The sequence below is a fragment of the Fundulus heteroclitus genome, chromosome 7, assembly GCF_011125445.2.
Source record: "Fundulus heteroclitus isolate FHET01 chromosome 7, MU-UCD_Fhet_4.1, whole genome shotgun sequence".
Classification (NCBI taxonomy): Eukaryota; Metazoa; Chordata; class Actinopteri; order Cyprinodontiformes; family Fundulidae; genus Fundulus; species Fundulus heteroclitus.
Genome location: NC_046367.1, coordinates 41,910,394 through 41,928,073, shown reverse-complemented (window position 1 = coordinate 41,928,073; position 17,680 = coordinate 41,910,394). Strand labels below are relative to the sequence as shown.

Here is a 17,680-nt window from a genome sequence, read left to right as displayed (position 1 = left end):
CGTGAGTCTTTTCCTCTGTGAGTCGTTTAAAGGAGGCTTTGATCCCATTCCTGCTCTCTCAGCATCCATTCTACAAACTCATGGTCATAAAATCCTGAGTTACTCCTTGTGACTGAGGTGGTTCTCTCCTGGAGTTTTACTGAGGCTCCATTACTGTGAACATCAACATGATCATTTCTCCTGCTGTCTGTGCAGCTGATCTTTTGTGTTTTTCTCAGTCTACAAGGTGGAGGTGGATTCAGGAGTGGAGTCTGTTCTGCTGCCCTTTAAAACTACAGTCAGTCTGACTGGAGGTGTCACAGTAACGTGGAGAAACAACAGTGGCAGGATGGTCCACAGTAATCGCTCTGAAGACGATCAACAACACTGGCAGTATGAAGACAGAACAGAGATGAAGTCTGGAGACTTCAGTCTGACCCTGAAGAACCCCACAGTCAGAGACTCAGGAACCTACAGCTGCACCGTCTATGATGACAAGTCAGGAACAATCCTGGCTAAGAAACAAGTGCTGCTCAAGGTCAAAGGTCAGTATTATAAATATAGGTCACATTTTATTCATGATAATATCTTTAACAATAAGTGAATTGTTCATTGCATTTCTGCATGTGCAGGTCATTCAAGTTCAAACATTTGGCAACCAAACAAACTTTGCCGTCAGTGTATTGAGCGCAGGTAGGAGACGTGAACATAAGGCTCACAGGCGTTGGTTTTTGATAATCCAGAAATCACATTGGTGATTGACTTGCACCATCAAACACTACACTATCAACACTATCAATCCCATCTGCAAGTGCTAAAGTTTCTCCAGCTAGCGTACTTCACACCACTCCTCTGATTCGTTTTAACTGCCAACAAATGGTTGAGAATTTTCCATCTTCTCCCATCAGCGTGATAAAATGTCCACTTTATGTACCTCCATAAGGATCTCCATCCGGGAGATCCGTCACACATGATGTCGGGTCACATGATGTTAGGTCTCGCGTCCCTCGCTTGTCTGGCGGCTGGAGTTCAGGTGCTCCACGGATCCTAGACTCTGCCATCCTCCTCCTCCTCTTGGCACCAGCAGCCCTTCCCAGAGTGTCATCAGCAGAGAAGACAGAGGAGACAGCCCGAGGAGTGACTTCTTGGGGGGAATGTGTGTGATTTTGAATCTGAAATAAAACATGAACTTTAATCTGAGGGCAGAATCCCAGCAGATTCCAGTCTTGCAGTGAGATCGGCTGATCTCACAGCAGCTTCAAACACATTCTTCCCCCATGGTGAGCCGGTAGCCTCTAAACTTTCATTTCAGACGCACCGTTTCCTCACGCGTCCTGAGCCAAGTGTCTCTCCCACTCCAACCGAGACAATCCCTGGGCGTCCTGAGCCCAGAGAAGCTCTCTGACGCTGCAGCTCGTCTTCCTCACTCTGCACCGTGGGAGCAGAGGAAACTCTCTCTCTGTGCCAGCTGGTAAATTATGTATTACCCACACTGATGTGTTTGGTGGTGTTACGTCAGGTGGAGCTGCTCATTTCGAGCAGACTGAGCACAGAGAAGCTCTCCGCGTTTAATCAGAGCCCACCAAGCTCTCTGCTGATGTCTCCTTCTCTCCTCCTCACTCATCACTCAGTGGGAGCAGAGAAATCTGGCTGTCATCACAGCAGCCTGCTGTGAAGCGACGTGTTCTCCACACTTCCTCTCAGCACGGCCCTGCTGCCCCGCAGAACCCTGAACAGATCAATGCTTGTCTGCTCTCAGAGCTGCAGAGTGGCCAGAGTTCCCTGTACAGGTGGATGGACAGACTGATCAGCAGAGGCTACACGCTGCAGTTCCTGTCTCACCCCCCACGGTTCAGAGGCATCTAGGACACGGTTCTAGCGTCTCCAAAGCAGAGCGCTGCGCTCCTGTCAGAACTGTGGGAACTCCTGGATAAAGACGTAATTTCCAGTGTTCCTCACGGGGAGGAAAATACGGGGTTCTACTCCCGTTAATTCCTGGTCCCAAAAAGAACGGGAGGAATGAGACCCATCCTCGATCTGTCCCTGTTCAACAAGACCATCGTGGAGAGACGGTTCCACATGCTGACAATCAGACAGCTGCTGGAGAACATTCACCAGCACGACTGGTTCACCTCCATAGATCTGAAGGACTACTTCCATGTTCCCTTCATCCTGAAACACAGGAAGTATCTGCGCTTCTCCTTCCAGAGGATTCCCTATCAGTACAATCGTCTGCTGTTCGGTTCCTCTCTGATTCCACAATGAGGATCCTCTTTTATCTGGACAACCTGCTCTTGTTAGCTCGGTCCAGAGAGGAAGCAGCGGTGCAGACCAGAGCTCTGGCCACACCTGACAGAACTGGGCTTCTCCATAAACTGGTAAAAAGTTCTGCTCTCCTGTCCCAGCTGCTAGTTTATCTGTTGGTGGAGCTAAACTCTCATAGCCCAGAGCAGACGCGCTGTCAGTGACGCTCCGCACAGTGACAGCTTTCTCCGTCACGCTGGGGATGATGTCAGCAGTTCACCTGGTGGTACTGCTGGGTCTGCTTCATATGAGGTGCCTGCAGAGATGGTTCACCCGCCTGCGTATAAACCTTGTGCGCCAGAGGAGGCAGATGATTGCAGTTCCTCCGTCAGTGGGAGCTGACCTGGCCCACTGGGGAACCCCCCCCCCCCACACTCTGTCAGAGGGAGTTCCCCTCAGCAGACCTACGTCACACATCCCAGTGTTCACAGGGGATGCTGAAGCTGACTCAGCATTTTGCTCCTCTGCTGCAGGACCAGCAGGCTCTGATCCACACCAACAACAGGGTCGCAGCGGCGTACATAAACCAACAAGGGGCCGTGGCTCAGCTCAGCTGCTGAACGTCACCAGACGGCTGCTGTGCTGGAAACGCACCAACCTGCTCTCCATCAGAGCAGTTTACATCCCCGCTGTCCTGAACAGAGGTTCTCCCTGAGCCCGAAGGAGGATCCTCCTCTAGGAGTGGACGCCTTCGCTCATCTGTGGCCACAGACGCTCCTTTACGTCTTCCCTCTGGTTCCACTGATACTGCGGCTCATGGACCGGGTTGGCGGCGAACAGCTTCCTGTAATTCTCACAGCCCCTGAGCGCACAGGTGCTTCATAGTTCCCCAACCTGCAGCAGTTGCTGTCAGGCCGCCTGTGGCAGCTGCTGTGGAGGAAGGATGAGCTCCTCCAGTCAGGAGGAGCGATCAGGAGCTACCTGGAAATAGGCCAGCATCTCTGGGCCTGGCCGCTGAACCGGAGCGGTTAGAGAGGCTCGGCCTTCAGCAAGAAGTCATGCGCACCATTCAGGGAGCACAGGCTGCCTCTACAACAGAGCTATATGCGTCAGAATGGAAAGCTTTTGAGCGCTGGTGTGTGGAGAAAGGCGTGGATCCATCTCATGTCCTCTGGCATACTGACGTTTCTCCAGCAGCTCATGGACAGAAATTTAGCCCTCAGCACAATTAAGACTTATGCTGCGGCTATTTTATCTTGTCATGAGGGTTTTGGTGACAGAACATTCTTAGACCATCCTCTGACAAAGCGCTTCCTGAGAGGTGTTCGCAGACACAGACCCGTGTCACGTCCTCTGGTTCCTCAGTGGGATTTAGCGCTGGTCCTGCTCGCTCTGGTTAAAGCACCGTTTGAGCCCTTAGATCAGGCTCCAGTGAAACTCTTGTCATTGAAAACAGCTCTGCTGTTAGCTCTGACGTCTGTAAAGAGAGTTAGTGATCTGTCCGCCATCTCTGTTGCTCCTTCCTGTCTCAGCGTACAGGGGGACGGCAGCTCAGCTCTGCTGCTTCCTAATCCTGCTTTCACACCAAAGAGCATCACAAGCTCTTTCAGGTGGAGGGTGATAACTCTGGATGGTTTCTATCCTCCTCCTCACAGCTCTGAGGAGGAAGTCACGTACCATCTCCTCTGTCCACGGCTGCACTGCGCCGCCCATAGCGCATGTTGGTGCATTACAGAGACAACTCTGCAGGACAGCCTTTGTCTGCACAGCGCCTGTCACACTGGCTGTGTGAGGCTATTTCTCAGGCCTATACTTCCTCTGGGTTGGAGCCTCCAGAGAAGCTCAGAGCTCACTCCACCAGACGGATCTCCTCCTCCACAGCGCTGCATGGAGGAATGAGTGTGGAGGACATCTGCACAGCAGCTTCCTGGTCATCTCTGTGCTCATTTATCAGGTTTTACCTGCGTGATGTTTTAGTTTTCTCCATGACTCCTTCTGTCCTCAGAGCTCTGACACAATGATTGTTACGCTCACCTGGACAACCTCCTCCCACCTGGAGTGGGAAGGTTTATTCAGTTGGTGACTAATATTATTTGTGTTGCTCTTCAGTTATTCTCTCTGTGACCAGAAATCATGGAGACAGAAATGAGCAGCATGGTTATATTGCAGCATCACGGTTCAGTTTCTAATGGTTTCCTTTCGGTTCTCAGTGGTTGTTCTTCTGTTCTGTTAAATGCTAGACGGTTACAGTTTGTAACTTGTCCTCTTCGTCATCAGCAGCAGGTTTGGTCTCAACCTCTGACCAGACCAGAGTTTCTAGTCTTTGTTGTGGTGTGCACCAACCACAAAAGAGGGGATGACAACTTAATGACTGAAGATTGTTACCTCTGTGAGCCTCTGGCCTGTTCTACTCATCATTACTGTTACAGTTTATAACCTTCGTCTTCACTGTTCACAGACTCAGGTCTGTCATTCAGCCTCCGTCCTGAACAGAGAGGTTTCTCCTCTCGGTGGTTCAGCTGCACTGGAGGCTGAGGTGAAGCTCCTTGTGAGAACAGGTGGTTCAGGCTTGTGGTTTTGTTGGACCCAGTGAGGCATGGACCTCATCCTGCTTCACCTTTAATCTACTAGCGAGAGCCTTAAAGGGTGAAGCCGATATGAAACAGAACGTTGGTTACTGTAACCGCAGATTCTATGAATTTAGGCGTAGCCATTTAATTTCTCTGCCTCACTGGTTCCTAAATGGCTGAAGAAAAATCTGACCGTTATTTATACTGACCAGAGTGAAGCCCACACAGCAGGTGGGCGTGGACTAAAGTTTTCAGTGATAACCCCACTAATGAGAGCCTTAAAGGGCGACGCCTATATTCATAGAATCTGAGGTTTCGGTATGAACCAACATTTTCTTAAGTGTGCACACCCACCTCTCCCCGGCCACTTGGGCCAGCTCCTCAGGAGGAACCCCAAGGCGTTCCCAGGCCAGCTGGGAGACATAGTCCCTCCAGCGTGTCCAGCTCTCTCTTCACCACAACGGATCGGTACAGCGCCCGCTTCACAGCAGACGCTGCATCAATCCGATGTCGATCTCCCGCTCCATCCTCCCCTCATTCGTGAACAAGACCCCAAGATACTTGAACTCCTCCACTAGGGGCAGCACATCCTCCCCAACCCGGAGAAGGCACTCTACCCTTTTCCGGTTCAAGACCATGGTCTCGGATTTGGAGGCACTGATTTTCATCCCGGCCGCTTTGCACTCGGCTGCGAACCGCTCCAGTGAGAGCTGTAGATCACGCCCTGATGAAGCCAATAGGACCACGTCATCCGCGAATAGCAGAGACGCAATCCTAAGGCCACCAAAACGGATCCCCTCAACACCTTGGCTGCGCCTAGAAATTCTGTCCATAAAAGTTATGAACAGAATCGGTGACAAAGGGCAGCCTTGGCAGAGTCCAACTCTCGCCGGAAACGAGTCCGACTTACTGCCGGCAATGCGAACCAGACTCTGACACCGGTCGTACAGAGACCTGACAGCCCTTATTAAAGGGCCCGGTACTCCATACTCCCGGAGTACCCCCCACAGGATCCCTCGGGGGACACGGTCGAATGCCTTCTCCAGGTCCACAAAGCACATGTAGACTGGTTGGGCAAACTCCCATGCCCCCTCCAGAATCCTGCTGAGGGTATAGAGCTGGTCCAGTGTTCCACGGCCAGGACGAAAACCACACTGCTCTTCCTGAATCCGAGATTCGACTATCCGACGGACCCTCCTTTCCAGAACCCCTGAATAGACCTTACCAGGGAGGCTTAAGAGTGTGATTCCCCTGTAGTTGGAACACACCCTCCGGTCCCCCTTTTTAAAAAGGGGGACCACCACCCCAGTCTGCCAATCCAGGGGAACTGCCCCCGATGTCCACGCAATGTTGCAGAGCCGCGTTAACCAACACAGCCAGTTGTTGTTGTTAGAATGTACATATGATTAAAATTATAGATTGTTGCATTCTGTGCAATAAGTCTGTGCAATAATCATGTATAAAGTGTATAACAACAGATGCGCAATAACCTATTTAAACAAGGTGTTTTATCCCGTGCAATAATCCTGTACAAAGTGTATTATAACATATGTGCAATAACCCACTTATACAAAGGATTGTATAGAATTGTATATAGCTGTATAACTGTATTTAACTCCTTCTTCTGACTTTTGACTATTGAGCCGATGGGACAAGTGAATTTCTCCATTGTGAGATCAATAAAAATTATCTTATCTTCTTTGTAAGTGGGCAAACCTGCAAAATCAGCAAGGGGTCAAATACTTATTTCCCCCACTGTATGTGTATATATATTCTTCTGTATGTCGTTTAAAGGAGGTTTTGATCCCATTCCTGCTCTATCAGCATCCATTCTAGAAACTCCTGGTCATAAAATCCTGAGTTCCTCCTTGTGACTGAGTTGGTTCTCTCCTGGAGTTTTACTGAGGCTCCATTACTGTGAACATCAACATGATCATTTCTCCTGCTGTCTGTGCAGCTGATCTTTTGTGTTTTACTCAGTCTACAAGGTGGAGGTGGATTCAGGAGTGGAGTCTGTTCTGCTGCCCTTTAAGACTACAGTCAGTCTGACTGGAGAAGTCACAGTAACATGGAGAAACAACAGTGGCAGGATGGTCCACAGTAATCGCTCTGAAGACGATCAACAACACTGGCAGTATGAAGACAGAACAGAGATGAAGTCTGGAGACTTCAGTCTGACCCTGAAGAACCCCACAGTCAGAGACTCAGGAACCTACAGCTGCACCATCTGCAGCAGACAGTCAGGAACAATCCTGGCTAAGAAACAAGTGCTGCTCAATGTTGAAGGTCAGTATTATAAATATAGGTCACATTTGATTCATTATAGGTTTAGTAAAACTAGAAGAGTGTTGATTTTGAATCGTTAATATTAAGGTTAGATCAAGTACAAATGTTACAGAAATATAATCTTTATTCTATAGCCTCACAGCCATGAGAAATATGAACATTGAATAGAAAACACAATTACAGCTCTGTTGGTCAGGCTCTAGGAATGACTTGAAGCGGATTTAACCTAATCCCAATTTATTTAAGGTTAACTTTGGTTCTAAAACATAAACATCTTCACTGAACTTTAAAATCATTTGCTAATTTTTATGGTTTTCAACCATTTTTATTTGTTCTTTCACATCTATGTGTTCACTGTTCTTTAGTTTATTTAATATTTATTTTATCCTAGGTGTTTTAGTTAGGTTTCACTTTAATCTGAATTCATTTCTGTTAGTAAATTAACTCATAATTTGAAGAGAAGTTGTCACTAATATATTCCATGTGTGCAGTGTTGTTTGAGGAGGCCAGAGCTCCACCGTTCCTTCATTAATTGTTCAAATATCATCACAAACTTGGAGAGATATTCACAGGACAAACTGATGGTGTTTTGATTGAATATTTAAAAAATGTTATTCAATTAACTGCACAACGCACTTATGATTTCATCTTGAATAAGTAATTGACCCAACAATTCAGCCGAAACATAGGAGTAGTTTTAACGGTTTTATTAATATAAAAGGTGTTAATATGTTTTATTAATATAAAACGGCAGGGAACTAGCTGAAACGTAATCAGGAGTAATCAACTCAGTGGAAGATGGAAACCACTGAATAAAAGCCTCCAATTTTCTCAGAAGCTGAGAGGTTGTTGTGGATCTGATCTGTGTGTCTCAGGTCTCCACTTGCTCGATGCTTATGTAGTCAAGCTCTGCCAGAAGGAGCTTGTAGCCAGGGCTGAAGCCAGAGAGAAATCTGAGATACAGTGTTGGGTTAAACACAGTGGGTCAGAGGTGGGCAGAACTACCAGAGGGCTTGGCAGGCAGACTTGGTCAGAAGACAGGCCGGGGGTAACCAGGTAGAGGTAACCAGTGGGCAAGGCAATCAGGCTAAGCCAGGTGACAGTCAGGAGGTCTGGTGTTCAGGATCAGAGAACAGGAGAGACGGACAGAGGAGAGGCAAAGCAGGCAGAAATCCACAGAGCAAACTGGGTCAGGAAGAGGCAGGTAAACAAGGACCACTGGATGGTCCACACACACTGATTTCAGGAGGATCACAGGTAAAACCAGCTTCCTATAAACATCAGCAGCAGGTGTTGCTGTCAGCGTTAACAAGAGGAGCAGAGAAACCAGAGAAAGAGCCGAGACACAGGATGGATAAAAACCACCATGCAGATGAAAGGGCAGATAGATTACAGAATGTCAGACTTTTTATCTCTCTAGGATAATGTTGAAGTCGTCTAACCAGGCGTTTTAGGTTGATGAAGAGTGAGTTTAATACAGGGGTGTCAAACTCATTTTGGTTTAGGGGCCGCATACAGCTTATTCTGATCTTAAGGGGGCCAAACAAGTAAACTCATTGCAAGATTGAATAGAACTAATAACAGTGGACTTGTTGATTTTTATATTAAACGAATTTCCCTTTTACAAAATTTATTATGAATAACCTCAGAGTTTAAGAAAGATATGTGCTATTTCAACAATACCTTTACTCAGTTAAACATTTATTTAAGTGCACTTTGCATAGGAACTGATCACAGTGATTGTAAAATGTTGAAAAATATTTATTCACAGTTTTTGGGACTTAAAAACACTGTCCTGCATGACAAAATACATCAAACAGATACAAATTAAGGAATTATTTAAAATCAATGTTCCACATCTGAAGCTCAGTGCTGCTGTTCCGATTTTGTTGCGATTTTAATGCTTATTAAGGCTAGGCGCCTGACTGTGGCCAAATATGGTAAAAGGAAGACAGAAAGGTCCGACTGAGAAGCTTGTGTGTGAATAAATACCAACAGACAAGTAGTAAGTTTGACTTATTGTATTCAATAAGTCCTTTTGTTTGCAATATGATTAATGGTCCATCAATCAATGATCCGAATCTTTTTTTTAGTCTATGATTCATGGCAATAGGTCCGGGAAAATGAAATAGCTTGGTTCTACTGCACAGCTGCGGTGATCATCCTTGGTCGGAACAGGGGGTGAAAAAAAAAAAACCCTGTCCTAAACAAGGTCATAAATACAGGGCAGTCAAACTTTTTTACAGTAGCAGGCCGCACACTATTAAGTAGGAGGGTGCACTTATGCCGGTGCCCGAGCCCAGAGGGGAGAATTTTGATAGTGTCCCTGATGTATTTTGGAAGCTTTCAAGACAGGTGATTATGTAAAGAATAGAGTCAGAGTGCATGTTTTAAATTGAATAAAAAGCAAAAAAGTGAATGATCAATTCTTCAAAATCAACCTTTGTTTTTTTTATTATTCCTAAAAAAAATTCACATGTTATCATCATCTTTTAACAAGGTATTGAACAAATTTGCATAAAACAGATCAGATTAGGTGAATATACGACAATTTACTAACTTCCGAGCACGCAGTTAGACAACATGAGCGCTCAAAACCGGTCAGTTCCTTCTCTGCTTGCGCTCTCAGTACTATGGCAATCCGTAAGGGCTAATAATCATCCGTACAATAACGCGCGGTTCCAACCCGTATTTTACGTGAGCGCGCGTTTTTTACGTCACCGCGCGTTCTGGCTGGAAACGCGCGGTGACGTAAAAAACGCGCGCTCACTTAAAATACGGGTTGGTACCGCGCGTTATTGTACCGACGATTATTGGCCCTTACGGATTGCCATACAGCTGTGCTGGGCACTGGCTTGGCTGTTTTTCCGCGAGCGTCGCGCTAGAAGAGTTTTTCAGAGTTAAGCTCGGATTGGTTCTTGCGCTCAACCAGAACGCTCCATTATATAATCAGGGAAAAGTTGGCGGCGGCAAAAGCTGCTATAGACAGCGATTTGCCGCCAGTGACCGGCTACTTTTGACTGCCCTGTAAATAAAAACAAAATTAGCATTTGAGCAGGGTTAAACTGCCATCCAAAACAACTAAACATTCATAAAAAAAATAGCTATATTCCTTTTGTTGCTCAACTCTAAAGGAATGAACCTATTCCAGAGTTCAATAGACCATTGACCGATTTAATGAACAGTAACTTAAAATTATCCTTAAAGGACAAAATTTTGAAAAAACAAAAGGCTTATTTATTGCTTTGAGAACATTTCTTCTATTCGGCCGCAAAATCAACAAAAAGAATGATCTTTTAAGCTATAAGACCATTTTTAAGATGCCAATACATAGATTTTAAGCGGGCGTGTCGCCACCGCATTGCTAATATAATATAAAACAAACGACATGAAATAAACGACTCACCATCGACTGGTTGCCAGAAACCACCCAATGGAATCCTTCGTCTAGGTTAATTGGACTTGATTCAACAATATTCTTCAGTGATTTACAGGTCCGCTGGAAATAATTTTGAACAGGGGGTGCTGTGAATTTTTTTTTGTTTTGTTTTTTTGGACTAAAGACCTATGAGCCTATAGGCCTATTTAAAATACAACTAAAAATAAATAAATAGATTAGATTCACTACTTTATTGTCATATACACTCAGACATAATCAGTTCGCAGGTCAATGTATGCCCTACAGATTCTGGCCCACGGCCCATTACTAGTCTGCTGCCGCGAGCAGGATACCTCTTTACTCGGCAACCACTAGCTTGCTTGACGTTGCCATGACAACTTGCCATGAACTTGTACTGATTAGGCCTCAAAATAATTAAATTACAATCCAAATACATGTAATAGTAAAATAAAAAAGTCAAAATAATTTCCAAAAATATTCTTAAGAAATTTATAAATTGTGCAAAGTATTTTTAATAATTTTTTTAAAAATTGACCTCTTGCCACTAGAGGGTGCTGCAGCACCCCCAGCACCTCCACTTCCTGCGGCCATGGTGATTTAGGAAAAACGCCTGTCACTACCCGATCCGTACCATCAGCTTATTTGCGCACGCGCGAACAGAATAACTTCCGGGTTGCCAAAAAATAATGTAATCACAGTACTGAAAATACTTATTTCTATACTTAAAATCATTAAAGAATGCTTAACTATATTGTATAGAAAATATTTAAGATTTTTCTGAAAGAAATTGATGCGTTTTACATTGTCTCCATTGTATTGCTTGGCATCATCATCGGATGTGCTCAGAAGTCCGGGAATACATTATTGCGCAACGTTTGTCTGTATTGTCTGAATACACTCTATAAGTTTTATTATTTGTTCAAACAGGACTGGAAAAAAATATTTTCATCCTTAATTATAAGGTGAATTTTGTTATACAAATAATCTTGTACTAAAAATGTGTTTTATTAGAAAGTCAAAACTATATATTAAGAGTTTAGCGCCCTCTGGTGTACAAATCATAAACAAGAGAAGACCCCGTCATTAAATTACCCGCATTGTTTATTTTTTTCAAAAACCGAATAGGGAATAGAACAAAGAACACATAACAAAGCCAAGGCATAATTTTTAAAATGCATTTATTAAGTACAAAATACACAAATACATATGCAAATCAAATAGATGATAAAAAAAACCCCAAAGAATATTCGAAATAAAATAAGTTTCTATACTCCTAAACGTGTTCATAGCTGGGGTTTATGTACCTTAAGTAATGGTGTATATATTCTTAATTCCCTAACCACAACTGGGAAACATTTTTGCTAATAAAAAAAGAAATTAAAAAATTATAACCGCAAGCGGTGATGATCGGCCCTCGCAGCCAAGCGCCGCTCTGGCCTATTGGCCACCACGGGGGTTCGCGCACCACCGGTTGCCAGCCACCGCAGAAGTTGTCACGCATTTTTCCCGCCCGTCCACCGGGCGATTCACACGAACGCTTTGGGCAGCACTCCCCCACGACTCACAAAAAATCTGGTAAAGATCGGTCTATGCAGCGAGGAGATACAGCCGTTGAATAATGAAAATGCATTGGGCCACTGGATCGGACTAAAGCGTTCAGCGGGCCGAATTCGGCCCGCGGGCCGTACGTTTGACACCCCTAGTTTAAACATTAGTATACCAATTTAATCAAAGGTATCTTACTAGCTGTTAATCCAGCTTTATGTCAAAAGTTAACAAAACCTTTTTAGCTCTTTAAAGTTAATTGTTATTTAATGTGTTTAAGGGTTTTGTTTCTTGCATTATGACAGCTTTTATGAAAGTTTGACATCTAAATTGGTGGATACACACCCAAAAGTAATAATGTAAAAGTAACACTTTAGCAATTGGAATATTGCTAAAGTAACACGTTAGCAATATTCCACATATGTATGTTGTGTACAAATCTTCGTAATTCCTAACAGACCACTTCACTCTCAGACTGCAGGTCTTCTGGTAGTTCTTAAAGTCTCTAAAAGCAGAATGAGAGGCAGATCTTTTAACTTTCCTTTTTCCATCCATCTATCCATCGTCTTCCGCTTATCCTGGGTCGGGTTGTGGGGGTAGCAGCTTCAGTAGGGAGGCCCAGACGTCCCTCTCCCCAGCCACTTGGGGCACCTCCTCTGGGGGAATCCCAAGGCGTGTCCTGGGTGGGTCCAGCGTGTCCTGGGTCTTCCCCTGGGCCTCCTCCCGGTGGGACGTGCCCGGAACACCTCACCAGGGAGGCGTCCAGGAGGCATCCTGACCAGCTGCCCGAGCCACCTCAACTGGCTCCTCTCGACTTGAAGGAGCAGCGGCTGTACTCTGAGTCCTCCCCGGATGACTGAGCTCCTCACCTTATCCCTAAGGGAGAGCTCAGACACAATATGGAGAAAACTCAGTTCGGCCACTTGTATCCGGGATCTCGTTCTTTCGGTCACGACTTATGACCATAGATGAGGGTAGGAACGTAGGTAAATCGTGAGCTTCGCCTTTTGCCTCAGCTCTCTCTTCACCACAACGGAACGGTACAGCGCCCACTTCACAGCAGACGCTGCACCAATCCGCCTATCGATCTCCCGCTCCATCTTCCCCTCATTCGTGAACAAGACCCCAAGATACTTGAACTCCTCGACTAGAAGCTGGCTCTTGGGACTTTCCTTTTTGACAAAGCTTATAGTTAGAGTGGCTCATGTTACCCTGAGCTACCTCTATAGTTATGCTGCTATGGGCTTAGACTACTGGAGGACATCAGGGTCCATTGTTCTTGAATTTTGCATGACTGTTGTCATTTCAGCTTTTAACTTTTTGTTTTTTCTCTTTTTTCTTCATAGTAGGTACAACTGGTCTGGCGTTCTGTTAGCTGTGGCTTCATCCAGGGAAGACAGATCACCCGCTACTACCATCTAATGTAGAACAGATTACTGGATCAATGTGTGCTTCTGTGCTTTTTTGTCTGTCTTGTTGTGTCTCTTCTCTGTCTTTTGTAACCCCCAGTCGGTCAAGGCAGATGACGGTTCACACTGAGCCCGGTTCTGCTGGAGGTTTTTCCTTCCCGTTAATGGGGAGTTATTCTTTCTGCTTTCACTTCATGCTTGCTCAGTATTAGCCTCGTGAGACCATCCTGATCTCGCAAGATTTCAAGGTTTCACTCGCAGATCAGTCTGGTTACTCTCCGTTAAAGAAAATTTGGAGCCGTTCACCAAACGAACGTCCAATCAGCGTTGGCTTTGAGGCGGGTTGAGGTGTGACGCAACGGGAAGCACGTCAGTTCAGTCTAAACAACATGGCGGTTTCAGCCGATGAAACTAGCGTTAGCGTGGCTATCGAGCAAGTTTTATCGCAATTACAGAGTATTTATTTGCTGAGCTAACGAGCCTTTACCTGCAGCAGCAAGAGTAGCTTGGCTTGTGGTTGTGTTTTCGTCGTTGCTCGTAACAGAGTGACGACGAATCTGATTGGTTCATTTGGCCCGTCTATCACCAACATAGGCCAATCAGCTAACCAGTATTTTCGCCCCTTCCCAAAGTTACTTCAACGGAAGGTTTCCAGATGGATATGCGGAGCAAATCTATCTGGCGGAGTCAGGTAAGCTCAGTATGAGGGATTGCTGCAAAGCTATGTACAATGCAAACAACTCTCCCTGTGGCTCTATGCTTCTTCAGGAGTGAATGCTTCTTGTTACGACTTTGATGCAATCAACTGGTTTCCCTTATATAGGAATTTCTTTTGCTAATCTGTTTAATCTGACTTAATATGTATAATCTGATTGATTTTGACATTGTAAAGTGCCTTGAGATGACATGTTTCACGATTTGGTGCTATATAAATAAAAAACTGAAATGTATTGAACAAGAGTAGGTTTGTCAGTTTTCAAGCAGGATTTGTATATCTATTCAACTTAAATATATAAGGAAACCAAAGAGTTAAGATTACTTACTTACCAAGATAAATTGGTTTGTGGTTTATTTGTGGTCTCTTGCTGCCACCTGGTGGACAAGTTTGATCAAATACCAATGCCTTAAATGTCAAAATGGGGTCAAAATCTGACCTTCAATCTAAAATGGCTGACTTCCTGTGATACTTGCACTATGACATTAATTGTAAATTCTGAGCGTCTTGCAGAGATCTACATTTGTACAAAATTTCATTACTCTACGATGAAGTAAGTGAATAGCAAAGGGTCCTTTGAAAATTGCTAGGTGGCGCCATACAGAAAGAAAGTCCCGCCCACTAAAGTTTGTTATGGATTTCTGTTGGGGGGTGGATAAGTATGCATCCAAGTGAGTTTTAAGCAGCTTGGCCCAAAACTGTGGAATTCAGAGCCAAACGTATGACAGCCGCATTTGAGGTGATTTCACCACGCCGCCACGCCCACCTTCTCCATCAAATCCACTTGGGGCTGGAATCCACAACACACCAACCTGTCTTTTGTCTCTGGACACAGTTTCATGTTGATTAGCTCAGAGGGGTAACATAGCGACCGTTTAGAGCAAAACATGACACTTCCTGTTGTCAGGGGCGTGGCCTAAATTATGTCATAATTTGATGATTGGATATTGTAGAAGACCCGATGATGATCAATCATGGAAAGTTTGGTGCCCCTGTGTGTTTCTGGGTAGGAGATATAACACTTTTATTTTTTGTGAATAGGTGAACTTTGACCCCTGCTAAGGCCCCTTCAACATGTTCAAAAACTCACCATTTTGATAACTTTTAATTGGCCATGCCTTATGATCTGACTGCCCGAGTTTCAAGCCGCTCACTCAAAATCTCTAGGACGAGTTCGATCAAATACCAATGCTGTAAGCATGAAAAATTAAAAAATTCAATCTAAAATGGCCAACTTCCTGTGATACTTGCACTATAACATTAATTGTAAATTCTGAGCCTCTTGTTGAGTTCTACAACTGTAACAAATTTCATGTCTCTACGATGAAGTAAGTGAATAGCAAAGGGTCCTTTGAAAATTTCTAGGTGGCGCCGTTGAGGCATTTTTCTTTTGATTTTTGTGATGACCTTAAAATACAAAATTTTTAAACAGTCACCATGCATCTGCCAAGTTTGGTGAGTTTTTGAATATGAGAAAGCCCCCCAAAAGGCCCCTCTTTAGGGGGACAGAATAAAAAGGTTTTGCAGGGTAAACTTGGCCGACTTTCACCCTTTGGTGGGGATCCTATCCCAGCAGACATCGTCATCCCAGTGAGGTGGGCGTGTTTTCGGGGTTGTTTATTTCTGTGATTCCTCAGGACTCTTTTGGTAATCGTCATCCAGTGCTTTAAGCACCGCCTCTGGCGGTCAGTAGGGATGAAATAGAACAAAAGTTACGACTGTAACTACGGTTCTATGAATCCCGGATGACCGCCAGAGCGCTCGGTCCCTCGGAATCATTGTGTTGTTCGCGAGAAGATTAAGAGACTGAGCTGTGGTTGTCACGTAATTATATGGACTTACTGGTGTCACTGGGGGTCACACGTGACCATGTTGGTATAAAATTCTCGACTTGTGCATGCGCAAGAGTGATCATTCAGTGCTTTAAGCACCACCTCTGGCGGTCATCCGGGATTCATAGAACCGTAGTTACAGTCGCAACTTTCGTTATCCTGAGTTCCTGACTGTCCTGCTGAACATTTCTGCAACTCCTCTAACCTCTAAACAAATCCATCCGATAATTACAGGCTGACATGAAGTCACTGAAAACATTTCTCTGCATTTGACTCATCAGTTTTTCTCTCTTGTCAAGTAGGAGGCAGCAGTGATGTGGTTCATCATTTGTTGGTTAAAAAGTAGAAAAAGATATTTAGCGTTTGCTCTTTATGAATGAACATGTTGATGATCGTGAGTCTTTTATTTTTCTTCTGTGAGTCATTTTAAGGAGGTTTTAATCACATTCCTACTCTGTCAGCATCCATTCTACAAACTCCTGGTCATAAAATCCTGAGTTACTCCTTGTGACTGAGGTGGTTCTCTCCTGGAGTTTTACTGAGGCTCCATTACTGTGAACATCAAAATGATGATTTCTCCTGCTGTCTGTGCAGCTGATCTTTTGTGTTTTTCTCAGTCTACAAGGTGGAGGTGGATTCAGGAGTGGAGTCTGTTCTGCTGCCCTTTAAGACTACAGTCAGTCTGACTGAAGAAGTCACAGTAACGTGGAGAAACAACAGTGGCAGGATGGTCCACAGTAATCGCTCTGAAGACAGTCAACAACACTGGCAGTATGAAGGCAGAACAGAGATGAAGTCTGGAGACTTCAGTCTGACCCTGAAGAAACCCACAGACAGAGACTCAGGAACCTACAGCTGCACCGTCTGCAGGAGACAGTCAGGAACAACCCTGGCTAAGAAACAAGTGCTGCTCAATGTTGAAGGTTAGTATTATAAATATAGGTCACATTTTATTCATGATAATATCTTTAACAATAGGTGAATTGTTCATTGCATTTCTGCATGTGCAGGTCATTCAAGTTCAAACATTTGACTACCAAACAAACTTTGCCGTCAGTGTATTTTGTGCAGAGTGCAGGTAGCAGACGTGTACATAAGGCTCACAGGGTTGGTTTTTGATAATCCAGAAATCACATTGGTGATTGACTTGCACTTTAATGGTGACCATTAACAAGACCAACCAAACTGGACCCGTCATAACAAGAAGACTCTCTTACACCCTTTCCTGCCCACACATCCTTTTTTTCAGCTAACACATGCACAGTGGGTTACATGCAAATTAACAATCTCCCCTCTTTGTTTAAAGAACACAAAACAGATTAGAACAATTTGTAACAACTTTTCAAGTTAACATGATAGGAACAGTAAACTAGTGTACTTTTTTGTTCTAAGTCTTTCCAGTTGCCATTCACCTTCACCAAAGGCTCTCAGGAGTCCAGGTGCAGATGTCCCCACTTTTGTTAAGCAGTTAGCACGTCGCTATTTTGTAGATGTCCATATTATTTCTTTAATTCCCTGAGTTGTTCGTTGTTTGGTGATGCTGATTTCTAGCCAAAACCATTTTCAGTTACAGAGAGTGGTTGTCCATTACACAGAAGATAGGCAGGATGTGCCTTCACCAAAGGTGAGTTCTGCATAGAGTGTAGCCAGAGAAAGAGCTCTACCAAACTCATCTGCAAGTGCTAAAGTCTCTCCATCAG

General features: G+C 44.6%; 1 protein-coding gene across 1 annotated transcript; it reads left to right on the top strand.

Annotated features, from left to right (window-relative positions):
• The first annotated feature begins 101 nt into the window (after positions 1–101).
• On the top strand, positions 102–16,970 carry LOC118563775. Its single transcript, XM_036139669.1, has 3 exons — positions 102–524; positions 6,774–7,079; positions 16,598–16,970. The coding sequence occupies exons 1-3, from the start codon at positions 329–331 to the stop codon at positions 16,906–16,908; spliced, it is 813 nt and encodes a 270-aa protein (XP_035995562.1). The 5' UTR covers positions 102–328; the 3' UTR covers positions 16,909–16,970.
• The last annotated feature ends 710 nt before the right edge of the window (positions 16,971–17,680 follow it).

Coding starts and splice junctions, on each gene's coding strand:
- LOC118563775 (XM_036139669.1), top strand. CDS start 329: ATGGTCCACAGTAATCGCTCTGAAGACGATCAACAACACTGGCAGTAT. Junction 525..6,773: donor AGTGCTGCTCAAGGTCAAAG/GTCAGTATTATA, acceptor TGTTTTACTCAG/TCTACAAGGTGGAGGTGGAT. Junction 7,080..16,597: donor AGTGCTGCTCAATGTTGAAG/GTCAGTATTATA, acceptor TGTTTTTCTCAG/TCTACAAGGTGGAGGTGGAT.